This window comes from Penicillium psychrosexuale (assembly GCF_028828465.1).
Source record: "Penicillium psychrosexuale strain IBT 29551 chromosome Unknown utg000004l, whole genome shotgun sequence".
NCBI lineage: Eukaryota > Fungi > Ascomycota > Eurotiomycetes > Eurotiales > Aspergillaceae > Penicillium > Penicillium psychrosexuale.
The window spans coordinates 5,577,138-5,596,726 of record NW_026643189.1 but is presented as its reverse complement, the minus strand read 5'-3'; the positions used below and the strand labels follow the sequence as shown (position 1 = coordinate 5,596,726).

The 19,589-nt window shown below is 49.8% G+C and overlaps 8 protein-coding genes across 8 annotated transcripts; 4 read left to right on the top strand and 4 right to left on the bottom strand.

Annotated features, from left to right (window-relative positions):
* Positions 1 to 662: 662 nt before the first annotated feature.
* On the top strand, positions 663 to 2,789 carry N7518_008023 (putative MFS drug efflux pump; the record flags this gene model as incomplete). Its single annotated transcript, XM_057188950.1, has 8 exons — positions 663 to 815; positions 868 to 946; positions 1,001 to 1,059; positions 1,112 to 1,268; positions 1,323 to 1,702; positions 1,759 to 2,131; positions 2,192 to 2,322; positions 2,379 to 2,789. The coding sequence occupies 8 exons, from the start codon at positions 663 to 665 to the stop codon at positions 2,787 to 2,789; spliced, it is 1,743 nt and encodes a 580-aa protein (XP_057040653.1).
* Positions 2,790 to 3,000: 211 nt separating this feature from the next.
* Positions 3,001 to 5,708, top strand: N7518_008022 (ribonuclease P/MRP protein subunit POP1; the record flags this gene model as incomplete). The annotated part of the gene is made up of 2 exons (XM_057188949.1): positions 3,001 to 3,339; positions 3,408 to 5,708. 2 exons carry the CDS (start codon positions 3,001 to 3,003, stop codon positions 5,706 to 5,708), a joined length of 2,640 nt encoding a protein of 879 aa, XP_057040652.1.
* A 298-nt stretch (positions 5,709 to 6,006) lies between these two features.
* N7518_008021 (Mic19 family protein) lies at positions 6,007 to 6,945 on the bottom strand (the record flags this gene model as incomplete). Its single annotated transcript, XM_057188948.1, has 3 exons — positions 6,007 to 6,549; positions 6,620 to 6,677; positions 6,887 to 6,945. The coding sequence occupies 3 exons, from the start codon at positions 6,943 to 6,945 to the stop codon at positions 6,007 to 6,009; spliced, it is 660 nt and encodes a 219-aa protein (XP_057040651.1).
* Positions 6,946 to 8,712: 1,767 nt separating this feature from the next.
* Positions 8,713 to 10,258, top strand: glkA (glucokinase glkA; the record flags this gene model as incomplete). Its single annotated transcript, XM_057188947.1, has 2 exons — positions 8,713 to 8,895; positions 8,951 to 10,258. 2 exons carry the CDS (start codon positions 8,713 to 8,715, stop codon positions 10,256 to 10,258), a joined length of 1,491 nt encoding a protein of 496 aa, XP_057040650.1.
* Positions 10,259 to 10,893: 635 nt separating this feature from the next.
* Positions 10,894 to 12,057, bottom strand: N7518_008019 (uncharacterized protein; the record flags this gene model as incomplete). The annotated part of the gene is made up of 1 exon (XM_057188946.1): positions 10,894 to 12,057. One exon carries the CDS (start codon positions 12,055 to 12,057, stop codon positions 10,894 to 10,896), a length of 1,164 nt encoding a protein of 387 aa, XP_057040649.1.
* A 1,514-nt stretch (positions 12,058 to 13,571) lies between these two features.
* On the top strand, positions 13,572 to 15,637 carry N7518_008018 (MDR family MFS transporter; the record flags this gene model as incomplete). The annotated part of the gene is made up of 4 exons (XM_057188945.1): positions 13,572 to 14,003; positions 14,063 to 14,442; positions 14,492 to 14,918; positions 14,990 to 15,637. 4 exons carry the CDS (start codon positions 13,572 to 13,574, stop codon positions 15,635 to 15,637), a joined length of 1,887 nt encoding a protein of 628 aa, XP_057040648.1.
* Positions 15,638 to 16,253: 616 nt separating this feature from the next.
* Positions 16,254 to 17,022, bottom strand: N7518_008017 (Mpv17/PMP22 family protein; the record flags this gene model as incomplete). Its single annotated transcript, XM_057188944.1, has 3 exons — positions 16,254 to 16,406; positions 16,461 to 16,874; positions 16,927 to 17,022. 3 exons carry the CDS (start codon positions 17,020 to 17,022, stop codon positions 16,254 to 16,256), a joined length of 663 nt encoding a protein of 220 aa, XP_057040647.1.
* A 216-nt stretch (positions 17,023 to 17,238) lies between these two features.
* On the bottom strand, positions 17,239 to 18,922 carry N7518_008016 (cytochrome P450; the record flags this gene model as incomplete). The annotated part of the gene is made up of 3 exons (XM_057188943.1): positions 17,239 to 18,126; positions 18,184 to 18,795; positions 18,845 to 18,922. The coding sequence occupies 3 exons, from the start codon at positions 18,920 to 18,922 to the stop codon at positions 17,239 to 17,241; spliced, it is 1,578 nt and encodes a 525-aa protein (XP_057040646.1).
* Positions 18,923 to 19,589: the final 667 nt, after the last annotated feature.

Below are 19,589 nucleotides of genomic sequence, written 5' to 3'. Positions count from 1 at the left end.
TCAACGCCGGTATCCCGGTCTCCCGGTCTCCTTGAACGAAGCCAACTGAAAGTAGGAAGCTAGCAAGGGAAAATCAGGCCATATACATGAACTATTTTTGTATAAATATGTGCTATCTGATAACCCCTAACAGATACAATCAGCGTCTCTTGTACATATGACAAGGTTATTAATTCAATACTCAAACTCTCCCAGCATTTGGGTTTCTGGCTATTTCGGGGCTGATCCCTATTCTGGCGTAGGTCTCCGGAGCAGTGAACCAACCGTATCATCTACATGCCTTCTCCACGTTTTCTTCCCCGCATTTCCCCAGCATCTTTGCCCCAGAAATACCAGAATTATGAGGGAATTGCCAAGCTGCCTCGGTACTTTCTGGATTTCAAGCATTCCTATCCCGGCTATCTGCTTTAACGCGCATTACTCCGTAGCTTGTCTTCATTTCCCCACTCTGGACATTTCCTAACTTGAAATACGGAACAGATTCAGTGTGCTGAGATGAACTTATATTATTGTCCTTCCTTCGACACTGGATTTAATTACCAATATCGTCTGCATTTCAGTCGAATTCAATTATATCCAATTTTGTTGACTTGGGGCCAAGGTCAATTCCCCGTTCGTACTTCTTTTGTTTAACATTGTGCTACCCTTGACCCTCGCCCATCATGGCGGACTCAATCATTCACTCGAGTCGGCCAGCCGACGAGAAGGCTGTGATGCAACATGACGAATATAGTGACACTTCACAGCATAGTCACCGGGTAATGGCTGGACCGGGCTCAGAGGAAGCTATGCATGAGTCTGAGAAGGATATCCCGGTAGGGCTCGGCTGCTTAACCTGTGGTTGGCGACAATACTGATCGTTCAAAGATGACATTCCGTCGGTTCATGGGTTTCGCTGCCATGGCTTTCCTGTGGACCGGAAGCCAGATTCCAGTCTATCTCTTTGGTATGTGAGAAACAACATGAAAGCTGTGATATAATTTTGATGCATTTCCACTAGGCGGCATCCCTCCCTATATTTATGGAGACATTGGTGGAGCAGATCGATGGGTCTGGTTTGTGAGTGCATACCCATTGAAGTATAGAGCTATGATTGACGAGCTTCTGTTAGGTTCTTGCAAACTTGCTCGGCCTCGCCGGTGTATGCCCTTTCGTTGGATCTCTATCAGATCTAATTGGACGCCGCCCAGTCGCTATTATTGGAGCATCCCTAATAGTTATTGGAATGATAATCTGCAGCACAGTGCACACAATGAACAACTTCATCGGTTTGTATCTGCCCATATGTCGCAGTACATAGACGTTCTCTAACATGGATACAGCGGGCATGGCCATCGCTGGTGCCGGTGCCGGGATCAATGAACTGACAGCCCTGGCTGCAACCTCCGAGATGGCGCCCACTCGAAAGAGAGGAGTCTATGTGTCGATCCTCATCTTCACCATCGTACCATTCTGCCCGTCCGTGCTATGGGCTCAGCTTATTGCGTATTACAGCCATTGGCGCTATGTCGGTGCGTTCTGTGCTGCGTGGAGTGCCTTTGGTCTGTTGATCACGGTTCTATTCTACTTCCCTCCGCCACGAGTCAATTCAGCTGGTTTGAGCCGGAAGGAGATAATTGGACGGATCGACTTTGTCGGTGGATTGCTCAGCATCACTGGTCTCATTGTATTCTTAGCCGGGTTGCAATGGGGTGGATATATGGTATGCTTGGAGATACCCTGTGCAGGGCTACATATCTTACTGACATATTAATTTAGTATCCATGGACATCCGCCCATGTCCTGGCACCATTGATCGTTGGGTTCCTTCTGCTTGTTGCTTTTGCTTTCTGGGAAATCTATGGAGCCAAATACCCCATTTTTCCATCTCGCCTCAAGCAAGAGCCTCGGATTCTAGGCCTTACCCTCGTCATTACTTTCATCTCCGGTGCCAACTTCTTCTCCGTCCTTATGTTCTGGCCCACGGAATCATTCAATGTCTACGGCCATGACCCCGTGGAAGTGGGTGTTCGCAGTCTCCCTATTGGATTTGGCATCATGACAGGAGCATGTACTGTGCTTGCGCTTCTAAGTATACTTCGTGGGCATAACAAGGAACTCTTGATCGTTAGCAGCGTGATGATGACTGCAGGTGAGTTTTCTTGATGGGTATAGGAGTCCCCAAAAAGCTAATTTGTTCTCCTCAAAACAGGATGCGGTGCTATGTCTATCGGCCGCACTGATAATATGTATCAGCTTTGGGGAATTCTCGTCCTTGCCGGCCTTGGAATTGGAGGTATTGTGGTGCCAGCCTCGATTATTACCACAATCATTTGCCCGGACGTGAGTCATCTTGCTAGAAGGGAGGAAGTTTGCCTATTGACATTAGCTTTCGCTAGGATCTGATTGCCACTATCTCTGCACTCACCCTCTCTATTCGCGTGGTAGGCGGTGGCATCGGCTACACCATTTACTACAATGTCTTCATCTCCAAGTTTGTCCCCGCGGCAACACACTACATCGGTGGTGTGATGATGAAAGAGCTCAACATCACCGACGTTAAACTGATTGGCGAAGCAATTGAGCTGACAGGTGCCTCGTTGCTAAGCGAGCTGCGCACAATCCCTGGTATTGCTGGCAATGAGACTGCTTATCAAATGGTCGTAGGGGCTGGTCAGCTTGCATATGCCGAAGGATATAAATGGGTATACTATGTCAGTATTGCATTCGGGGGTGTCTCCATTGTGGCCGCCTGTTTCTTGGGCGACATCCAGAGGTATATGACAGACCACGTTGCCGTGGTAATGTGAGAGCGTACCCCCAATCGCGATTTGCCAAAAGTTTGTTCATTTACAGGATATGTCTTAATTATGAGACCAATACATCAAAATTGTGATTGGAAGATATTCAAGAAAGTAGATATCAATAAGTAGTAAAAGGGCAGGCCGCCGATCATGACGCGCCAAGCCCGGCAACTTTTTTACTCGCAAACGTCAATACACGCAACTTCAATCAGCAGCCATGGCATCCCACCCTTCTGCTAAGCGGAAACCTTTAAATCCCTCAGTTCTGCATGGTGCAGCCGGGTCGTCTCGTAAACGCGCCAAAACCTTTGATGCGCGCACCTTGACTGTGCAGTCGGCCGACGCCGCCCTCTCCGCAACGGGCGAGCTCGATGTCGCGGCATACTCTGCAGCTCGGGCATTCGAGATCCAGGCTCTGGAGGAGGGAATGCAGCGGTCGAAAAATGCGCTCACGACGCGAGCCTTCCAAAAAGTTCCCCGCTCTCTGCGACGGCGGACAGCGAGTCATAATGTGAAGCGAGTTCCGCGAAGGTTGAGGGCTCGGGCCAAGCGAGAGGTATTCATTGACATTGATCTACAAAGTTCCAATAACAGTTGACTAACCCGCTATTTCAACCATGCTAGATGGCCGAGGATAACACACCTACTGTAACGGCGCGCAGACGCAAGCCATCCCAGATGATGCGCATTCGGCTCGATACCGCACGGCGGCTGCAGGCTATCAACTCGAAAACAAAGGCCCGACGGGCGGCCGCAAAACAAAAACGGGTCCAGGAGAACCGAACTTCCTTGGAAAAGGAGGGAAGTCATGCCTTCGATATTGCGCCACGAGTTCCCAAAATAAAGAAGAATAAGCTATCGAGGTCTATTCCAGCAGAGCCTAAGTACCGCAAGCGCCAGCGATGCAAGACATGGCTACCTACTCATTTGTATCATGCAAAGCGAGCTCATATGGCGACAACCAAAGACCCGATTTGGCGTTTTGCTATTCCCTTATCCCCCACCGAAAAAAGCTATCGGCCTACGCACCGGGCTCGAGGCGCCCGGGGTGCCGTGGCGTGGGATATGAGCTATATGTCTACTATTCAGGTGGAAGGAACAGAACCAGCCATCCAGGCTGTCCTAACGGCAGTGGGTATTGACGGGGACAATGCATGGGGCACCAAGGGGAAGAAATGGAGAGCCGGGACTCGGTCTCTATGGGCCTGGACTTTTGAAAAAGATGATCCCAAACGTCCGACCGCACCAGTAACATTGATATGGTGTGCCAAGCAGCAAGATGTTGAGATGATTGATGCCGACGAACCTCAGCCCAAGTCATCTAAGAAAGATCACCGAAAACTCTGGATTAGAGTCCATCCTTCAGCCTTCCTCCAGCTGTGGACGGATATTCTTGGGGTTTCCAAATCGCAAAACCCCCCGGTCATGGTCGAAGACCTGCGATTCGAGATTGGCAGTATTGAAATCACAGGGCCAGGGTCTACCGAGACCTTGTTGGAGGCACTGAAACCGATTCTTGGGTTAGATGGCAATGCTCCATCAGCGCAAAGTCCGGAGGCCGTCTGGCCATCTCTTCTAGGGGTATCGAACCCGTCCTCACTACCGCCTAATTCTCTCCTCTCTTTTGCTATTTCTGATCCTCGCCTGCATTTCCCGCCACGAACACTTCACGTCCCGGACAATGAATCCCACTTGAATGACCTTGCCATCTTACTTTCTACATGGCATCCGGACAAAACCCAAGGTCCCTCTATGCTGTTCGACCGATCCACTCGGTTAAGAGCGGCTCGTCAGCTCCAGAGCCAGAAGGCTATCAACCGACGCCGCACTCTTGCCGGTCCTGGTGAATATCCGCCATCCCAACCATCAGATCCTCAAATTCCGATCATGATACTCGCAAACAAGCCACAAGCCCGGGCCAAACACAGCAGTGCCCCGGGGTCCTGGACCGTATTATTGCCATGGAAATGTGTTGTTCCGGTCTGGTATTCAATCATGTTCTATCCATTATCCAGCGGAGGAAACCCATTGCTTGGCGGTTTGAAGCAGCAGCAGCAGCTCGCCTTCGAAGCAGGCGAGGCTTGGTTCCCCGGAGATTTCCCAGGAACACGAGCTGGGTGGGAATGGGGCCAACGTGAGACTGCGAAATCTCGACGCGACTGGGAGCGACGTCCTAAGGGGCGGCGCCCCGAATTCGATAATATCTCGTTGGGTGATGGTCGTCCAAAGGGCGAGATAGGCCACGGGTGGGCCTGTGACTGGGAAAGGCTTCTTCAAGGGCCGAAACACGACGATGCTTCAAAAACTGCCAATGTCAATTCGGACAAAGCGCCAACCAAGTCCAAGGAGGCCGAGACCCAGGACCCCTCTGCTCCCATCATCCCACCCCTCAATATTCACAATGTTCGTCTCCCTCCGGCCGATACCTACCAAATCCTGAGTAAGCTCGACACAACATCCGTCGATGTCTCCACCCTTGCCACGGTCTATCTTTCTCTCACCACGCGAGGCACACCCACACCCCGTGCACGTATCTACCGGCTTCCTACGGACCCAGATTTACGCCAGAAATGGCTTGATCTTGGCTCGGCAACGATCAACAAGTCTAGTCAATCGAAGGTCTCCAAGGGAGGATCTACTGCACCCGAATCTGCAGAGGCTCGGCGTCTCCTTGCCATGGCTCTCATCTCACATGCTGATGGAGAACCTGACTCTGAGCCATTGGATGTACCCACCGAAGATGACCTGATTGGATTTGTGACTACAGGGAACTATAATCTGTCCGAAGGCAAAGGGACAGGCATTGGGTCTATCCAGCTCTCAAAGGTACTGGCTCCCAATGTCAAGCCTTCCGAGAGAAGAATGTGTATCATTCGGGCCTCGGGGGAGAAGAGCGGGCGTTTAGGGATATGGGAATTTGTATGATATCCAATTCAATAAACCAGCAGTGAACATGCCCAACTGTGGTGTTAAACACTGTCTGCCCCAGTCACTTGATCCTTGGTATATCCTTCTACTGGCAGAAGGATAGCCCTCCCAAAAGTTAAACGACAAAGATCCACTCTCATCCATGGATTAACTCTATCCTATCCAGATGAAGACAAATGGAACAAAAGAAAAATGCACATTCTATACATACAGTACAGCAGCTCCCTGCCCAAAATCAGGTCCCATAAAACGTAGAGGCTTCATATCAAGCCGCTGTATTCCCGAACTCACCGATCTAACCCACAATGCGATCCACAAAAGCAGCCTCCATACGTGCAACCTCGCGCTTGAAAGCATCAACCTCCACCCAGCAGTTCAACGGCCGGCGGTCGTTCAACTGCAGACAGCTGGTAACATCCGAGCGGGCCTTAGCAACGCCATCATCGAGCTCCACAAGCTTCCTCCGTCCATCAAGCTTGCTCCGCAGCTGCTCGATCTCAGCAGCCACAGAGTTGCGCGAGACGTCACGCTTGACGGGCCGGGTAGCGACAGCGGTCTCTTGCGGCGCGGTGACTGTAGGCGCGGGGTCGTGGTGGCGGCCGGCAAAGGGGATCCGCGGTGCGTCAAGGTTCAGTGAGCCGGCTGGGTAGCCCGAGGTTGAAGGAGCGAGGGGCGCGGTTGCTGCTGTGACGGGCAGGGAGGTGGTGTCTTTGGACTCTGAGATGCGCTTCTCGATCTCGGCTAGGGTTTGCTGCTCTCGTTCGCGGAGGCGTTGCAGTTCCTGCGCGACGCGGTTTTGGATCTCCAATTCCAGGACTTTGGCGCGGGTGGAGTCGGTCTGTTCAATTGGTGGATTGTGAGCTTTTTGGATTGAGCTAGGGTATTGCTCTAAGCCGCGTTGTGCTCACCTCTGAGTTTGATTGGAGTGCGTCAACTAGGTTTGAGGAGAACTGGACGGGAGAGTTGCTGTGCAAGGTTAGGTTAGCATTGGCCGTAGGATGCTTTGGATGAGCTCCGCGGTGTCGCGCATGGTGATGGCATCTTGAAAGCTCCTCGAGATCTGCTAGAACCATCTGCCCTTGGCAATTGGTGCCAATTGGAAGGTAGTTCCCGTTCTCTCCGCCATCAAGCATGAAATGCCGCGGAAGCTGAAATTGAAGTCGGAGAGCAAATACCTGGAGAACACATGTTGTGAGCCAGCCGAAGCCTCGGGCTTAGAGTTTCCAGCACCCATTTTTCGGGGAGAGTGACGAGTCCTGCTAAGATAGAAAGACAGTGATGGTTCGAGATGCCCGCTCACAACCCGTTCAGTTCGGAGGATGTTGGAGGTCACGTGTGCATGTTAGTCATCACCGGCCGGGTCAGTTGCTAGTTTCACGTGACGGTACATATATCTATGGTCACATGATAGTCTGGCATGCCAAGGTCATCTGAAGTACGTAGTTACTGAAGAGGGATATGCACGATGGGCAGTCTAGCCTAACAGACAAGACGTTTCATTCCGTGAGTGGTGCCTGGGCTAGCTTCTCTCCTCTAGGATTTCACTTGACATGAAGGTCCCGAGATTTTCTCTCTGCCTGAAAGACAAGGCCCATACTTGAGGATTCCGGCTTTTCCCACTGCATACAAAATCTACTCACGTCCTCTAAACATGTGGAATCAACATATCGTTCTCCATGGCCGATATGAGCGATATTGTCGATTTCATCTCTCCAAATTCCCCGGACCTGTCTAGCAAAGACAGATGGTCTATATTTGATCCAGGATTTAGAGGGTCATATTAATCGGGTTTAAGACGTAGTATTAGACCTAGCGTGATTCAATATTTTAGGTTCTTAAGACCTTTAAAATGCATCATCGAGAGATCGGCCATATTGGCTTTAGCCATGAGGGAATGATATGCTATTACCCAACTTTTGGTTGTCAAATTTCGTCAAATCAACATTCTTACCGAGACTTCTATATATTTTGGTCTAGGCCCACACTCTCCACGGCATAATTGCAATCAGACTAACACAATACCTCAGGACGATGGTTTCCGTGCGGCAACAGTCGGTGTTGTGGGTAGAACCACTTTTCTTCCATGGTTCTTTTGCTAACACCATACTAGAGATTCGGATACTTAGCCAGACTAATCAATATGGAAATGAGCATCAAGTACTCCGTAGAAAAGTAATGTATGACATCGGGGTCCGGCCATTTGACGGGCCGATGTAACCCGATCGTCTCTGTATCTCTATGATGCACAGTATGCCCAGGCACATGCACATGCTGTGCTGTATATAAGCGTGACATGGTTAGTTAAATGTCAATGCTTTCAAATCACCCAAATCAGCATATACAGGAACACACATTAGTAGATAAATTGAATACGGTGCAAGATACCAGGGTTATTCCCCGACGTGGCATTTGTATATTCCCGTCCCCTGCCCCGGTCTTAGCCTGTGTCGCTCACCGGGGAAGTCGGGGAAAATACGCAGCTCGAAAGAATTGACCAGTAACAACGCCTCCCCGCACTGTCTAAATGTCTCCTGTTCATAGCGTCATAGAACGAAAATCTAGGTTGTGAATGCCCTAGGAATGTAGAGACTGCTTTCGGTTATAGACAGGATCCCACGTAGAATACTCCAGACCAATATTTGTTGATTGCCCTATAGCTCAAAGTATGAGCTTTTGAAGTACAATTCAAAACAAAGTAACATTTCCGGTGAACCCGGCAATTCCCCCGTACCTTGACACTACATCGTAGATACTTCATTAATAGTGGCCATTGTTACGGCGGAGAATGTACTGCCAAGGTACCGGACTGACCTCATGGATACCCCCCGGTCCCCTCATCCCACCTTGATGTTCTGTATTTCGTATCTTGTTTCTTCACTCTCCCCCTTTTCTTCTTACCTTCTTCTTCCCACCCTGTCCTTTTCCATTCTTTTCTCCATTAGCCGATACCTTAACTCTCTACTCTCTACTCGGCTATTCTCACTTCATTTCTTGTTACACTATGTCTTCTGCGCTCTTGGACCAAGCCACGCGCATTGCGCGCGGCTTTGATTACCCCGCCGAGAATGTGCAGCGCGGGGTTGCCGAGTACATCAAGCAGTCCAACGAGGGCTTGACCAAAGAGGGTGCCACTTTGAGCCAAATTCCCACCTTTGTGACTGCGGTGCCAAATGGCACAGAGAAGGTATGAAGGCAAACTATTTACAATGGGACTTGCGCGCTGATTCTCCTTGTCATAGGGCCTTTATTTGGCTGTTGATCTTGGCGGCACCAACTTCCGTGTGTGCTCGGTCCTCCTGCACGGTGATACTACCTTCTCCCTCACGCAATCCAAGATCCTAATTCCTCGGGAATTGATGGCCTCTGGCACATCGAAGGATCTCTTCCTGTTCTTGGCCCGTCAAATCGAGGCATTCCTTCGCATTCACCACAATGAGCACTTCGAGGCCCACCAGCTCCGCCGACGGGAGGGTAACAATGAAGAGGACATGTTCGATCTGGGCTTTACCTTCAGTTTCCCCGTGCGCCAGTGTGGTATCAACCGTGGAACACTGATCCGCTGGACCAAGGGCTTCAACATCCCCGATGCGGTTGGCCACGATGTCTGTGCGCTGCTTCAGGCTGCCATTGATGATTTGAACCTGCCAGTGCGCGTGGCTGCACTAGTGAACGATACCGTCGGTACTCTCATGGCCCGCTCATACACCTCGCCAGGCAAGACTGGCACTTTCATCGCTGCCATTTTCGGAACCGGTACCAACGGTGCTTACTTGGAGAAGACCAAGAACATTACTAAGCTCCAGCATATGAAGGATGTCCACTTTGACGACTGCACAGGCGAGATGATTATCAATGCCGAGTGGGGAAGCTTCGATAACCACATGAGCGTTCTCCCTACCACGGTGTTCGATGATGAGCTCGATGCTGACAGCAACAACCCCGGTGTGCAGATGTTTGAGAAGCGTGTTTCGGGCATGTTCTTAGGCGAAATTCTGCGCCGTGCGCTCCTATCTCTACACCAAAACACCGACCTGGAATTCTTCAAGGCCAACAAGAACTCCAAGGTCGTCCTTCCTGAAGGATCTAGACTCTTCCGTCAATGGGGTCTTGATACGAGCATGCTGAGCCCAATCGAGGCTGATAACAGCAAGGACTTGGTGGATGTGAAGACCGCATTGAAGGATCACCTCGAGATTGAGAACCCTAGCCTAGAAGAGTGCCAGGCTGTGAAGATCATAGTTCACGCCATTGGAAAACGTGCCGCTCGCCTGAGCGCTGTCCCATTGGCTGCCATTCTCGTGCACACCAACAAGCTTGAGACTGATGATATCATCGACATTGGTGTCGATGGCAGTCTCGTTGAATTCTATCCCAATTTTGAAGGGCATATTCGTGAGGCTTTGCGCGAGGTTCCCCAGGTTGGAGTCGCAGGCGACAAGAAGATCCGCATTGGCGTTTCTAAGGATGGCAGCGGTGTTGGTGCAGCTCTGATTGCGCTCGTCGCTAACAGGGTCGATGGCCACCTTAAAATTCCCCGCGAGAAATAAATGACCTGAACTATCCTATGGTTCCCTTTATTGTTGTCTTTTGTTTGTCGGAGCTCTCCGATTTTCATGACCTTTAAAGCGTCCATCCTCTCTCCCCCCAGCGAAGTTGAAAACCTACGTAGGTTGGTCGACCACCCTAATGTCCTCAGAATCTCAGACCTGCCACAATCCGTTAGTCCCGAAAACAAATACCAACCTGAATTCTTTCATCTTTCGCTCATCTAAACCCATGGCAACACTATCGGCTGAAATCAAGATTCAGATCTTGATAGTCAACTTGCCAACCCGCAGGACTTTCCTACCTGCGGGTGCGGGCATCCACAATTATCATATCACGCCCCATTCCATCAACTTCCCATAACGAGGTCACATCACATTGGGGCTGAATTCTCAATTCAGAGTTGCGGAGACTTCCTCCGAGGCCTTGCCGGCGTGGAACGGCATGCGATGCAAGAAATTGCATCGAACTGGCTTCACACCCATTGTCATATCCATTTCTTGTCTATTTCTTACTGCACAATCTCATTGCTTTTTAATGAATCTCTACGAGTAGATGAACCCCAAGGCGGATAAATATCACAACATTTAGACCAGTTCTATTAGCGTTATATACTTCTGAAGCACATCAAAGTCCCCTATTTACCATGCTCATACCCAATAGCCCGAGGTGCCTGTACAAAATCGATATGACCAGATGGGCGCGTCCAAAGGGCCGACTTCCCACCATCAGTACTCGGATCATATCCAATGAAATTACCGGGGAACCCAAGATCAAAAGTAGTTGCCGCCTCCAAAAACTCAATCTGCTTATCCGTAAGCCGAATCGACAACGCCCGGATATTGTCATGCAGATGCTCAATCTTGCGGCCTCCAACAAGCGGGAACACATTCGGCGCCTTACAGAGCACATAGGCCAACGCAATAGCAGTAACCGACTCAATCCCATGCTCAGCAGCAACAACGGCCAACGCCTCGGAGATATGCTTCTCCTCTTCCGTCTGCTCACCACCCATCATACTACGCAGACCCTCACCCGCCTTCTTTCGCTCCTCAAGCTGTTTAGCAGTCTGGAAATGCCCACTACCAAGCACATCCCACGGCGCAAGCGCCATCCCGAAATGCCGCGCCATGGGGATGATATCGCGCTCGAAGTCGCGGCGCATCACGTTCCACCGGCCCTGGTAGATGGAGAAAGGCGTTTTGCCGTGCGCGCGCGCATACGTGTTCGCCGCGGAAACGACCCACGCGGGCGAATCCGAGATCCCGAGGTACATGACCTTGCCTTGCTCGACAAGGATGTGGAGGGCGTCCATGATTTCCTCGATGGAGGTAGTGTGGTCCCACCAGTGGAGATAGAGGACATCGATGAAGTCGGTTTGGAGTTTGCGGAGGGAGTCGCGAACGCTGACGATCATGCTGCGCTTGTGGTTGCCGCAGGCGTTGGGGGCGTTGCCCTTCCCGAGCGCGTGGCTGCGGTAGTCACTTGTGAACTTGGTGGCTAGCACGATCTGGTCGCGGTTGTTGCGTGCGGCCATCCATTCGCCGAGCCAGGCCTCGGATTGTTCGTTCTGGTAGTTGTTTGCTGTGTCGATGAAGTTGCCGCCGGCGGCGACGAAGGCGTCGAGCAGTTCAAAGGATTTCTCTTTGCTCATGCTGCCCATGAATTTGCTCCAGGCGTCGCCGATGGACATTGCACCGAGCTGGAGCGGGGAGACGCGGACTCCTGCTGTTGAGGAGAGGACCCGGTACCGGCCCAGAAGGGTGGCGGGCTCAGGGGCAGCTTTCAAGATATCGTCCATTGTATAGTAGGTGTGGTGTTTTGTTTGTTGTTGTAAATCGATGGTGGTGGGCTGGACTATTATTCAGGTCGGTTGGAGTGCCTTTTATACTTGGGCTTCTTCGTTATCAATCAAGCCCGGAGTTAATAACTCGGCAGTAACGGCTAGGTTTGTCGGCCTATTTCATCCATTGACCTTGATGACCGGAAATAAAGCTCCCTCGTGATTATATCTCCGTCCCACAATTTTATTGCTCGTCTTCCTGCTGCCTTATACAGAGACCCTAGATAAGTAGGCACATAATTATAGCCAATGATTAAGCTCTACGTGCTAGTACTGTATTTTGTACTACGCCAATTGGGTATTTATAGTGTATGAGTCCGTAACACCGCCCCTCCCCGTGGACGACAGGAAATGGATATTCCTTAAATCCTTAGGGGTGTCGAGCTCTTGAATCAAGTCGAAGACTACTCAGACGAAAACCTTAGAATAGCTATATAGTGTCAGTATAGATCAGCTGAGCCCATGCCGATGCTGGCTCTAATCGTCTAAGCTGTTATAATGGCGAGTATAACCAGATGAGAATAATCATGATACTGTGCCAATAGTGTTTTACATCATAGAAGTATGATGACCAGGAAGGACAAGCTTAAATCCGATCTCCGAGTTGGTTCCTTGGTTCCAAGCCGCACTAATCCCAATCCCGTTAGAGCCGTGTCAGCTGTCTATCGTTGCATATCAACGTAATCTCCGCAACTATCCATGGATGTCGACGGAACACTTTTGTTCACTTTATTCATCTGGGGTGCCCTTGATCTCTCTTCTCTGAATTGTTCGGACCCTATGTTTATCCGTTGCCCCCTGATTCATCAACAGCGGTGTACTCAGTAATCCGTTACAGGATGTTTCTCTGGATGGAGCAAGGGGCGATGTTATGCACATCCCCCTGTTCGTTGATTGGCGAACAATCAACATTTACACGACAGCTAAATAATTGATCACCCTGATCCTTGCATTCCCCTGGCTGCAACTCCACCTAGGCAAACCGAACTCGACATCTTGTCCGCGTTCAAGCGCACGTTTTGACTAAAATCCGGTGTCTTTTCTGACGGCTCATGATGTTCCAGTCTACTGCGACTAATTATAGTTGCATCACCGTATTTTCGGTTGTTGCTATTGACGAACCAATAGACTAATCCCTTGAGAACTAGATCTCGCTGCCTAACTGCAAAAATTATCGGCAGGGTATGCAGCTCGGCGGAGGATTCCATGTACCACATGGACTCTCGAAATACGATCGCAGGGTTCTGTGTAGCCTGGATTGGCCCTTTTCTCCTTCCCAAGAAATTCACAGGCAAGGTTCTTCATGAGACCTGTATGAACTGGTTGTGTTTCCAATTTCAATATTGGCTTATTTTCCCTGTTTCCTTTTAAATCGCTGTGTTTTCCTGCTCTTCATTCGTCCCAACTTTCGTTAAATCTCATTACGGGCTTTTCCCCTACTTATTTAATACTTGTCTTTTTTTTCGTTCATTATGGGCTTCCTCAATGCCTTCAAAGCTAAATTTCGCAAGGAGGGAGATGTACCTGGAGACAAAACCGAGCACAACACTGAGCACAAAAATGTGGCACCCAATGACGACACCCATTCCCAGTCTTCAGGTCAGACTTCAAAGCCCCCAAGTGAAAAGGAGAGCACCCTAGTCGATGAGCCTTTGATGAGAAATACTACTCCCAATGATGACACCAAGAGTGAACTTGCGAGCCGTAATAATCCAACGCCTGTTCACAACGACTCCAACCGGGAGCTGGTCCCCAAAAAGCCATTCGATGAGCAGCCCACAGAAGAAGAACAAAAAGAGGACAGTGACGCCGAAACGCCGGAGGATGAGGAAGAATATCCAAACGCATGGAGATTGACTATGATCAGCATTGCCTTGTGTCTATGCGTGTTCTGCGTGGCATTGGTACGCACTGCCAGGCTGCTTTACTTGATGATTATATCCAGCTAACACCGATCCTCCAGGACAACACAATCATAGCAACAGCAATTCCCAAGATCACTGATCAATTCAACTCACTCGAGGACGTCGGCTGGTACGGAAGTTCATATCTTTTGACAACATGTGCTGTGTCCCTGATGTTCGGCAAACTCTACACATTCTACTCTATCAAGTGGATATATCTCAGTGCGCTCTGCATTTTCGAGATCGGCTCGCTCGTTTGCGCTGTCACTCCCACCTCGGTCGGACTCATCTGTGGTCGAGCCATCGCCGGCCTCGGAGCGGCTGGTCTTTTCTCGGGCTCTATCCTCATTATCAGCAAGAGTGTACCCCTAGTCAAGCGACCGATGTATACAGGTCTTATTGGCGCGATGTTTGGTATTGCCAATGTAGCTGGTCCTCTGTATGTTGCTCCTGTTCCTTGATTGCCGAATTATGCTTACTTCTGACAGGATGGGAGGCGCATTCACCGACCACGTTACCTGGCGTTGGTGTTTCTATATTAACTTGCCTATCGGAGCAGTGACTTTCCTCTTCGTGCTATGCTTCTTCCAAGCACCTAAAGCCATCCTGAAGAAGAACACCTTGAGAGAACAGATCAAGGAGCTAGACCTGGTTGGCTCTCTCTTTTTCCTGCCCTCTATCATCAGCTTGTTGCTGGCGCTGCAATGGGGTGGTACCAAGTATGCATGGGGCAGTGGACGTATTATCGGCTTATTTGTGGTCTTTGGTGTTCTCGGTCTCATCTTCATTGGGGTGGAGATCTGGGCCGGGGACCGCGCAACTGTCCCACCACGCCTGATTAAGAACCGTAACGTTTGGGGCTCGACATGGTATGCCCTTGCTCTTGGTGCTTCTTTCTTCGTATTGACATTTTATGTGAGCCCCCTTTCCGTTTCTTTCTTTCTTCCACCGTTCGCTCGTCCCAATCAAAACTCTAACATTCTTAGCTCCCTATCTGGTTCCAATCAATCAAGGGCGCAACCGCCTTGAAATCCGGCATCATGAATCTGCCCATGATCATCGCAGTCGTGGTTGTCTCTATCCTGGCTGGTGGCCTCGTCACCACCTGCGGATACTACACTCCTTTCATGATCGCCTCGGCCATCATCATGACCATCGGCGCAGGGCTCCTGACAACTCTAGAGACAGACTCAAACCACTCAAAGTGGATCGGATACCAGGCAATCTTCGGTATCGGCCTGGGTCTGGGCATGCAGCAGCCCATTATCGTCGCTCAGACTGCCCTGAAGGCCGAAGACGTACCCAGTGGCACGGCTATCGTCATGTTCGCCCAGACTCTTGGTGGCGCTATTTTCGTATCTGTCGGGCAGAACGTGTTCCAAAACCAGCTCATCCGGAACTTGGCTCAGTATGCACCTGACGAAGACGCTGCGAAGCTCGTATCTGTTGGCGCTACTATGTTGCGCACTGTTGTTAGTGGCGATTCCTTACACCGTGTCCTGGTTGCCTATAATGCTGCTATTACGCAGACCTTCTATGTCGCTGTCGCCATGGGCGCATTGTCGCTCATTGGGCCCATCTTCGTTGAGTGGTTGTCTGTCAAGGGCAAGAAGGTCGAGGTAGCTCCTGTTTGAGGATCAAGTTCGGACTAGGCAAGTCTTTTCGTGCACATTGTTCAATTTCTTTTCCTTATATTTTTTTTCCCCGTTCTTTGTGGAATGGTCTACGGAATATTGTACTGGGCCATATATGTGTCCACTCATTTCTATTGTTTATTTATAATTCATGCGTATATTGATATCGCATAAAAAGCCCAATCAATACCATTGCTTTGCATGATGGAATATATGTTTCTTGGTGCTTTTCTATTTCTCGACTGAACGAGAAGCCTGTATTTCTTTCACCACCTATTGTAAGCAGCCGGTTGGGGCGAGGGCGAAGCGGCTGCAATTCTATCAGCATCTAATTTCATAGGGTTCGATAGTCCCAGTTGTCATCAAAGTCTAACCTCTTCCTTCCTATTCAGGAACGAAGTTCATGTCTTACGTACACCTTGCATAGAGAGATTGAGGGATCCCTGGTTATATAGATATAAGGTTAGCAGCAAGGAGGTGATATATATTTTTGATATCAACGGTAAATTGACATTGAACCAGGCTTTATTTTGTTCGGCCTTGGGTGAACCCGTTTGACCTATTATTGTACCAATTCCTTCGATAATACAACGCTGAAATAGCAAATAGAAGATACCTAAACTCCAGCATATAAACTCAAATAAATCCCCCAGATCACCCCACACGCACTTCCAAAGACCACTCGTCGATCTACAGGAATGATTGTGTACATTAAGACCGAAACAACAGGCCGATACTTCAGACGGGCACTCATAAGAGGTCGAAAATCCTACAGAAGTCAGCATCTGTGTGATCAACATTTTTCAACAGAAGGGCAACTTACCAAAATAACCAAATCCCACGATTTTGCCAGACTCTCTCCCTTCAGCATGTTGATGATAACCACAAACAGCACAAGATTTACAATTGAGGCAGCCGTCTGATCAAACAAAAATTTCATGACGAAGCTATGCAGCCCAGATGTCGGCGCTGGCACCCATTGGACATGCTTTTCTTTGTCTTTGTGGCTAGGGAGCGAAACATCCCGGCGGAATCTTGAAAAGACAGAAAGGCATGAGCGGGGTGAGAACATAGATTTCAGCGATCGAGCACTGAATGCATTTGAAAGTTCAGCACGCGTAGGAAACCCTGGATAGCGCGACTCCAGGGCGCGTTGCCAGTAGAAATTGGGGGCCACGATTAAGATGCCATAGGCCAGAAATTGGAGGAGAGCCAGTGTATTTAGAGTGAATGGAGTCTAGGACTTTGTCAATGTTGCCATGAGCATAGAAAACAGAAATTTTTCTTACTTTATTGTTGCGCTGGTCAATCAGCTGCGCGAGGACATTGGAGATAGCATTCAAAATGGTTGCCTGCACGAACGTCACAAGCAGAGGCGAGGGCATGGTGAGAAGGCCCCTTGGACCAAATCCATGTAAATATCAATGTTCGAATGTACACAAATAGAAAGGTTGAAAAGGGTTGCCAAGCGCAACCGTGTCCTGAGAAGTCGCGAGGTTAAGGGGGCAAATTAAGGCTGAGAGATTAGGCGACAACTTTGATGTTTTCCACTTTTTACATCTTCTGCATCGCTTATTGTCTTGAGTAACAACTTGACTAAATTATCTCCGTCGAAATACAACATTCGGTCCATTCTTCGCCGAGGTAAAATGATCGGTCAGCGCCAGGTGCCCCCCCGCGTCTTCGCCCTGACGATCGGCCAATGACATGTCAAAGAGGAACACCAGCCGCGCCAATGTCAGCCGCATCTCCATAAAAGCCATGCTCTTGCCAATGCATCCCCGGGGCCCAATACTAAACGGACAAAATGCGTGTCGCGCAGTCTCGATGCTCTCCTTGGTCGTCTGCCAGGACAATCCAGAGCCCATGCAGGTGGCGTTCTCAATCCAGCGCTCCGGCATGAAGGTCCCTGGTTCCCGGTAGTATCGCTCTTGGCGGTGGATGGAGTATGTTGGTGTGCCGCAGTCTGTACCGGCGGGTAAGAACACGCCGTCGACCACGGCACCACCTTGCATCACTTCGCGGGGAATCGCACCGGGCACCGCTGGGGCCAGACGCAACGCCTCGTCGATGCATGCTTTGAGATACACCAGTTCGCCGAGCTGACTGCTAATTATGATCTCTTCGACTTCGTTGAAGGCGCCGCGTACCTCGGCACACAGCTTGGCCAACGCATCTGGTCTACGAACTAAGTAGAAGAGTGTGGCTGCCAGTGTAGTCGAGGTTGTGTCGCTGCCCGCAATCATGAGGACGTTGGACTCGCCCCAAAGCTCGGGCGTGCTGAGTCCATTGCCGGTCTCAGGGTCCTTCGCGTTCAACAGGTAGTAAAAGAAATCCTTCTTGGCGTCCCGACCAATCTGGGTACGCTCCTTAGCGCGCTCGTTGGCTTCAACACGCGAATTCATAATGAAGTTCCATCGATCGCGCGTCAGCTTGCGGATGAATATCTGGTCCAGACCCCATGTGTCCAGGGGCATCCAAAGGCCACACTATGAGAGAATCAGATAAAATTGTTCCTTGGTGATGGATAAAATAGAAATGCTTACCACATAGTGCCTGTTCGCAGCACGATCCACCAACCCAACTTTATATCTCCTCGTCTCAGAAATAAGCATATCAAAGCTCTTCCCGAAGCAGAGCTCGCCCATGACATCATACGACAGATAGCTAAACCAATCACCCATGTTCTTGACATTGCCCTTCTGATCATGCGATTCGAAATCCCCGTCATACCCAGCTAGCACGGCACACAGCTGACGCACATGGAGGAGCATCACATCCTCCATACCCTTCAGAGCATTATCAGAAAAGGCCTGACTAAGAACTCTCCTTTTGCGACCATGCATGGTTTTATCAATAGCGTTGTGCGTGTTATACACGCCCTTGATAGCAGGGAAAGCATTGTAGAAATTGGCCTTCTGGAGACGTTTCCCGTGCCCATAGATATCGTGTAATCCACGGTCAGAGTTGACAGAGATGAAATTAGGCGCAGCTCGCACGTGTGTCCCGTACTGACTGTGCAGCTTGTGCAGCCAGAGGTGGCGGTCGCCCTTCAGGCCATGGTAGAGCTGGACCCAGGGTGTGATGGATGCGAGGAAGGGGCCGTGAATACGGTGGAGCGGGTGGATGAAGCGATTGTAGAGGGTGTAGGCGATGGTCTGTAGTAAGTTAGAAGTTGATTGAGGGTATCAAAAGAATAGGACGTACCGCTACTGCTAATAGCCCTACCAAGCCTCCTAGGACCCTTTGTAGAGAAAAGCACCCCAAGACCGATTCAACAAACATTTTGTGAGATGATCATGAAGGAATAATCATAGATTGGCTAACATGTTACATATCCTGTCCAACATCCTTTATACTCCAGCTACCGCCGATACCCGCCCCCAACCGAAGCTGATAGTCAATGATGACGGATCCGTACTACAAAACAGGTCGGCCTTTGCTCCAATTAAGAATTGCCAATTTCTACTATGGATAGGGTTCTGTTGGCTCGGTTATAGGCGGTTGTTTTAGGATACATTGGAGCGCCGTTGATTGGCTATGCTTAAATACCCAGTATCTGCGGGGAAGCTTCACGTCGGGGTACTTTTGTGGGGAGGATCCTGGGTTTCTATGTTCTAAGGACAAAAGAAATGAACTTTTCAAACTGAGGCCTTGTGAAATAGTGAGGGTTCATTGTCATTAATAGTCACATACAAATGCAACACAGCGATGTATCTTTTCTATTTTTGGCAGACTGCCGTCATACAGTAGCATCCCCTGCTAGCAGATCTATCGGCTCCACTGGCTACATATATTTCTCCAGGTAAGAATGCCACCGTTATTAGCCGATTTACAGTGGGTAATCAGACATCCGCTCCGAGGATGCCGCCCTTGTCAGGACTGAGGAATGCGTCAAACACAGTCAACATGCTTTTTTTTTTTTCGCATGAGGCTGTCCTGCAACACTTAT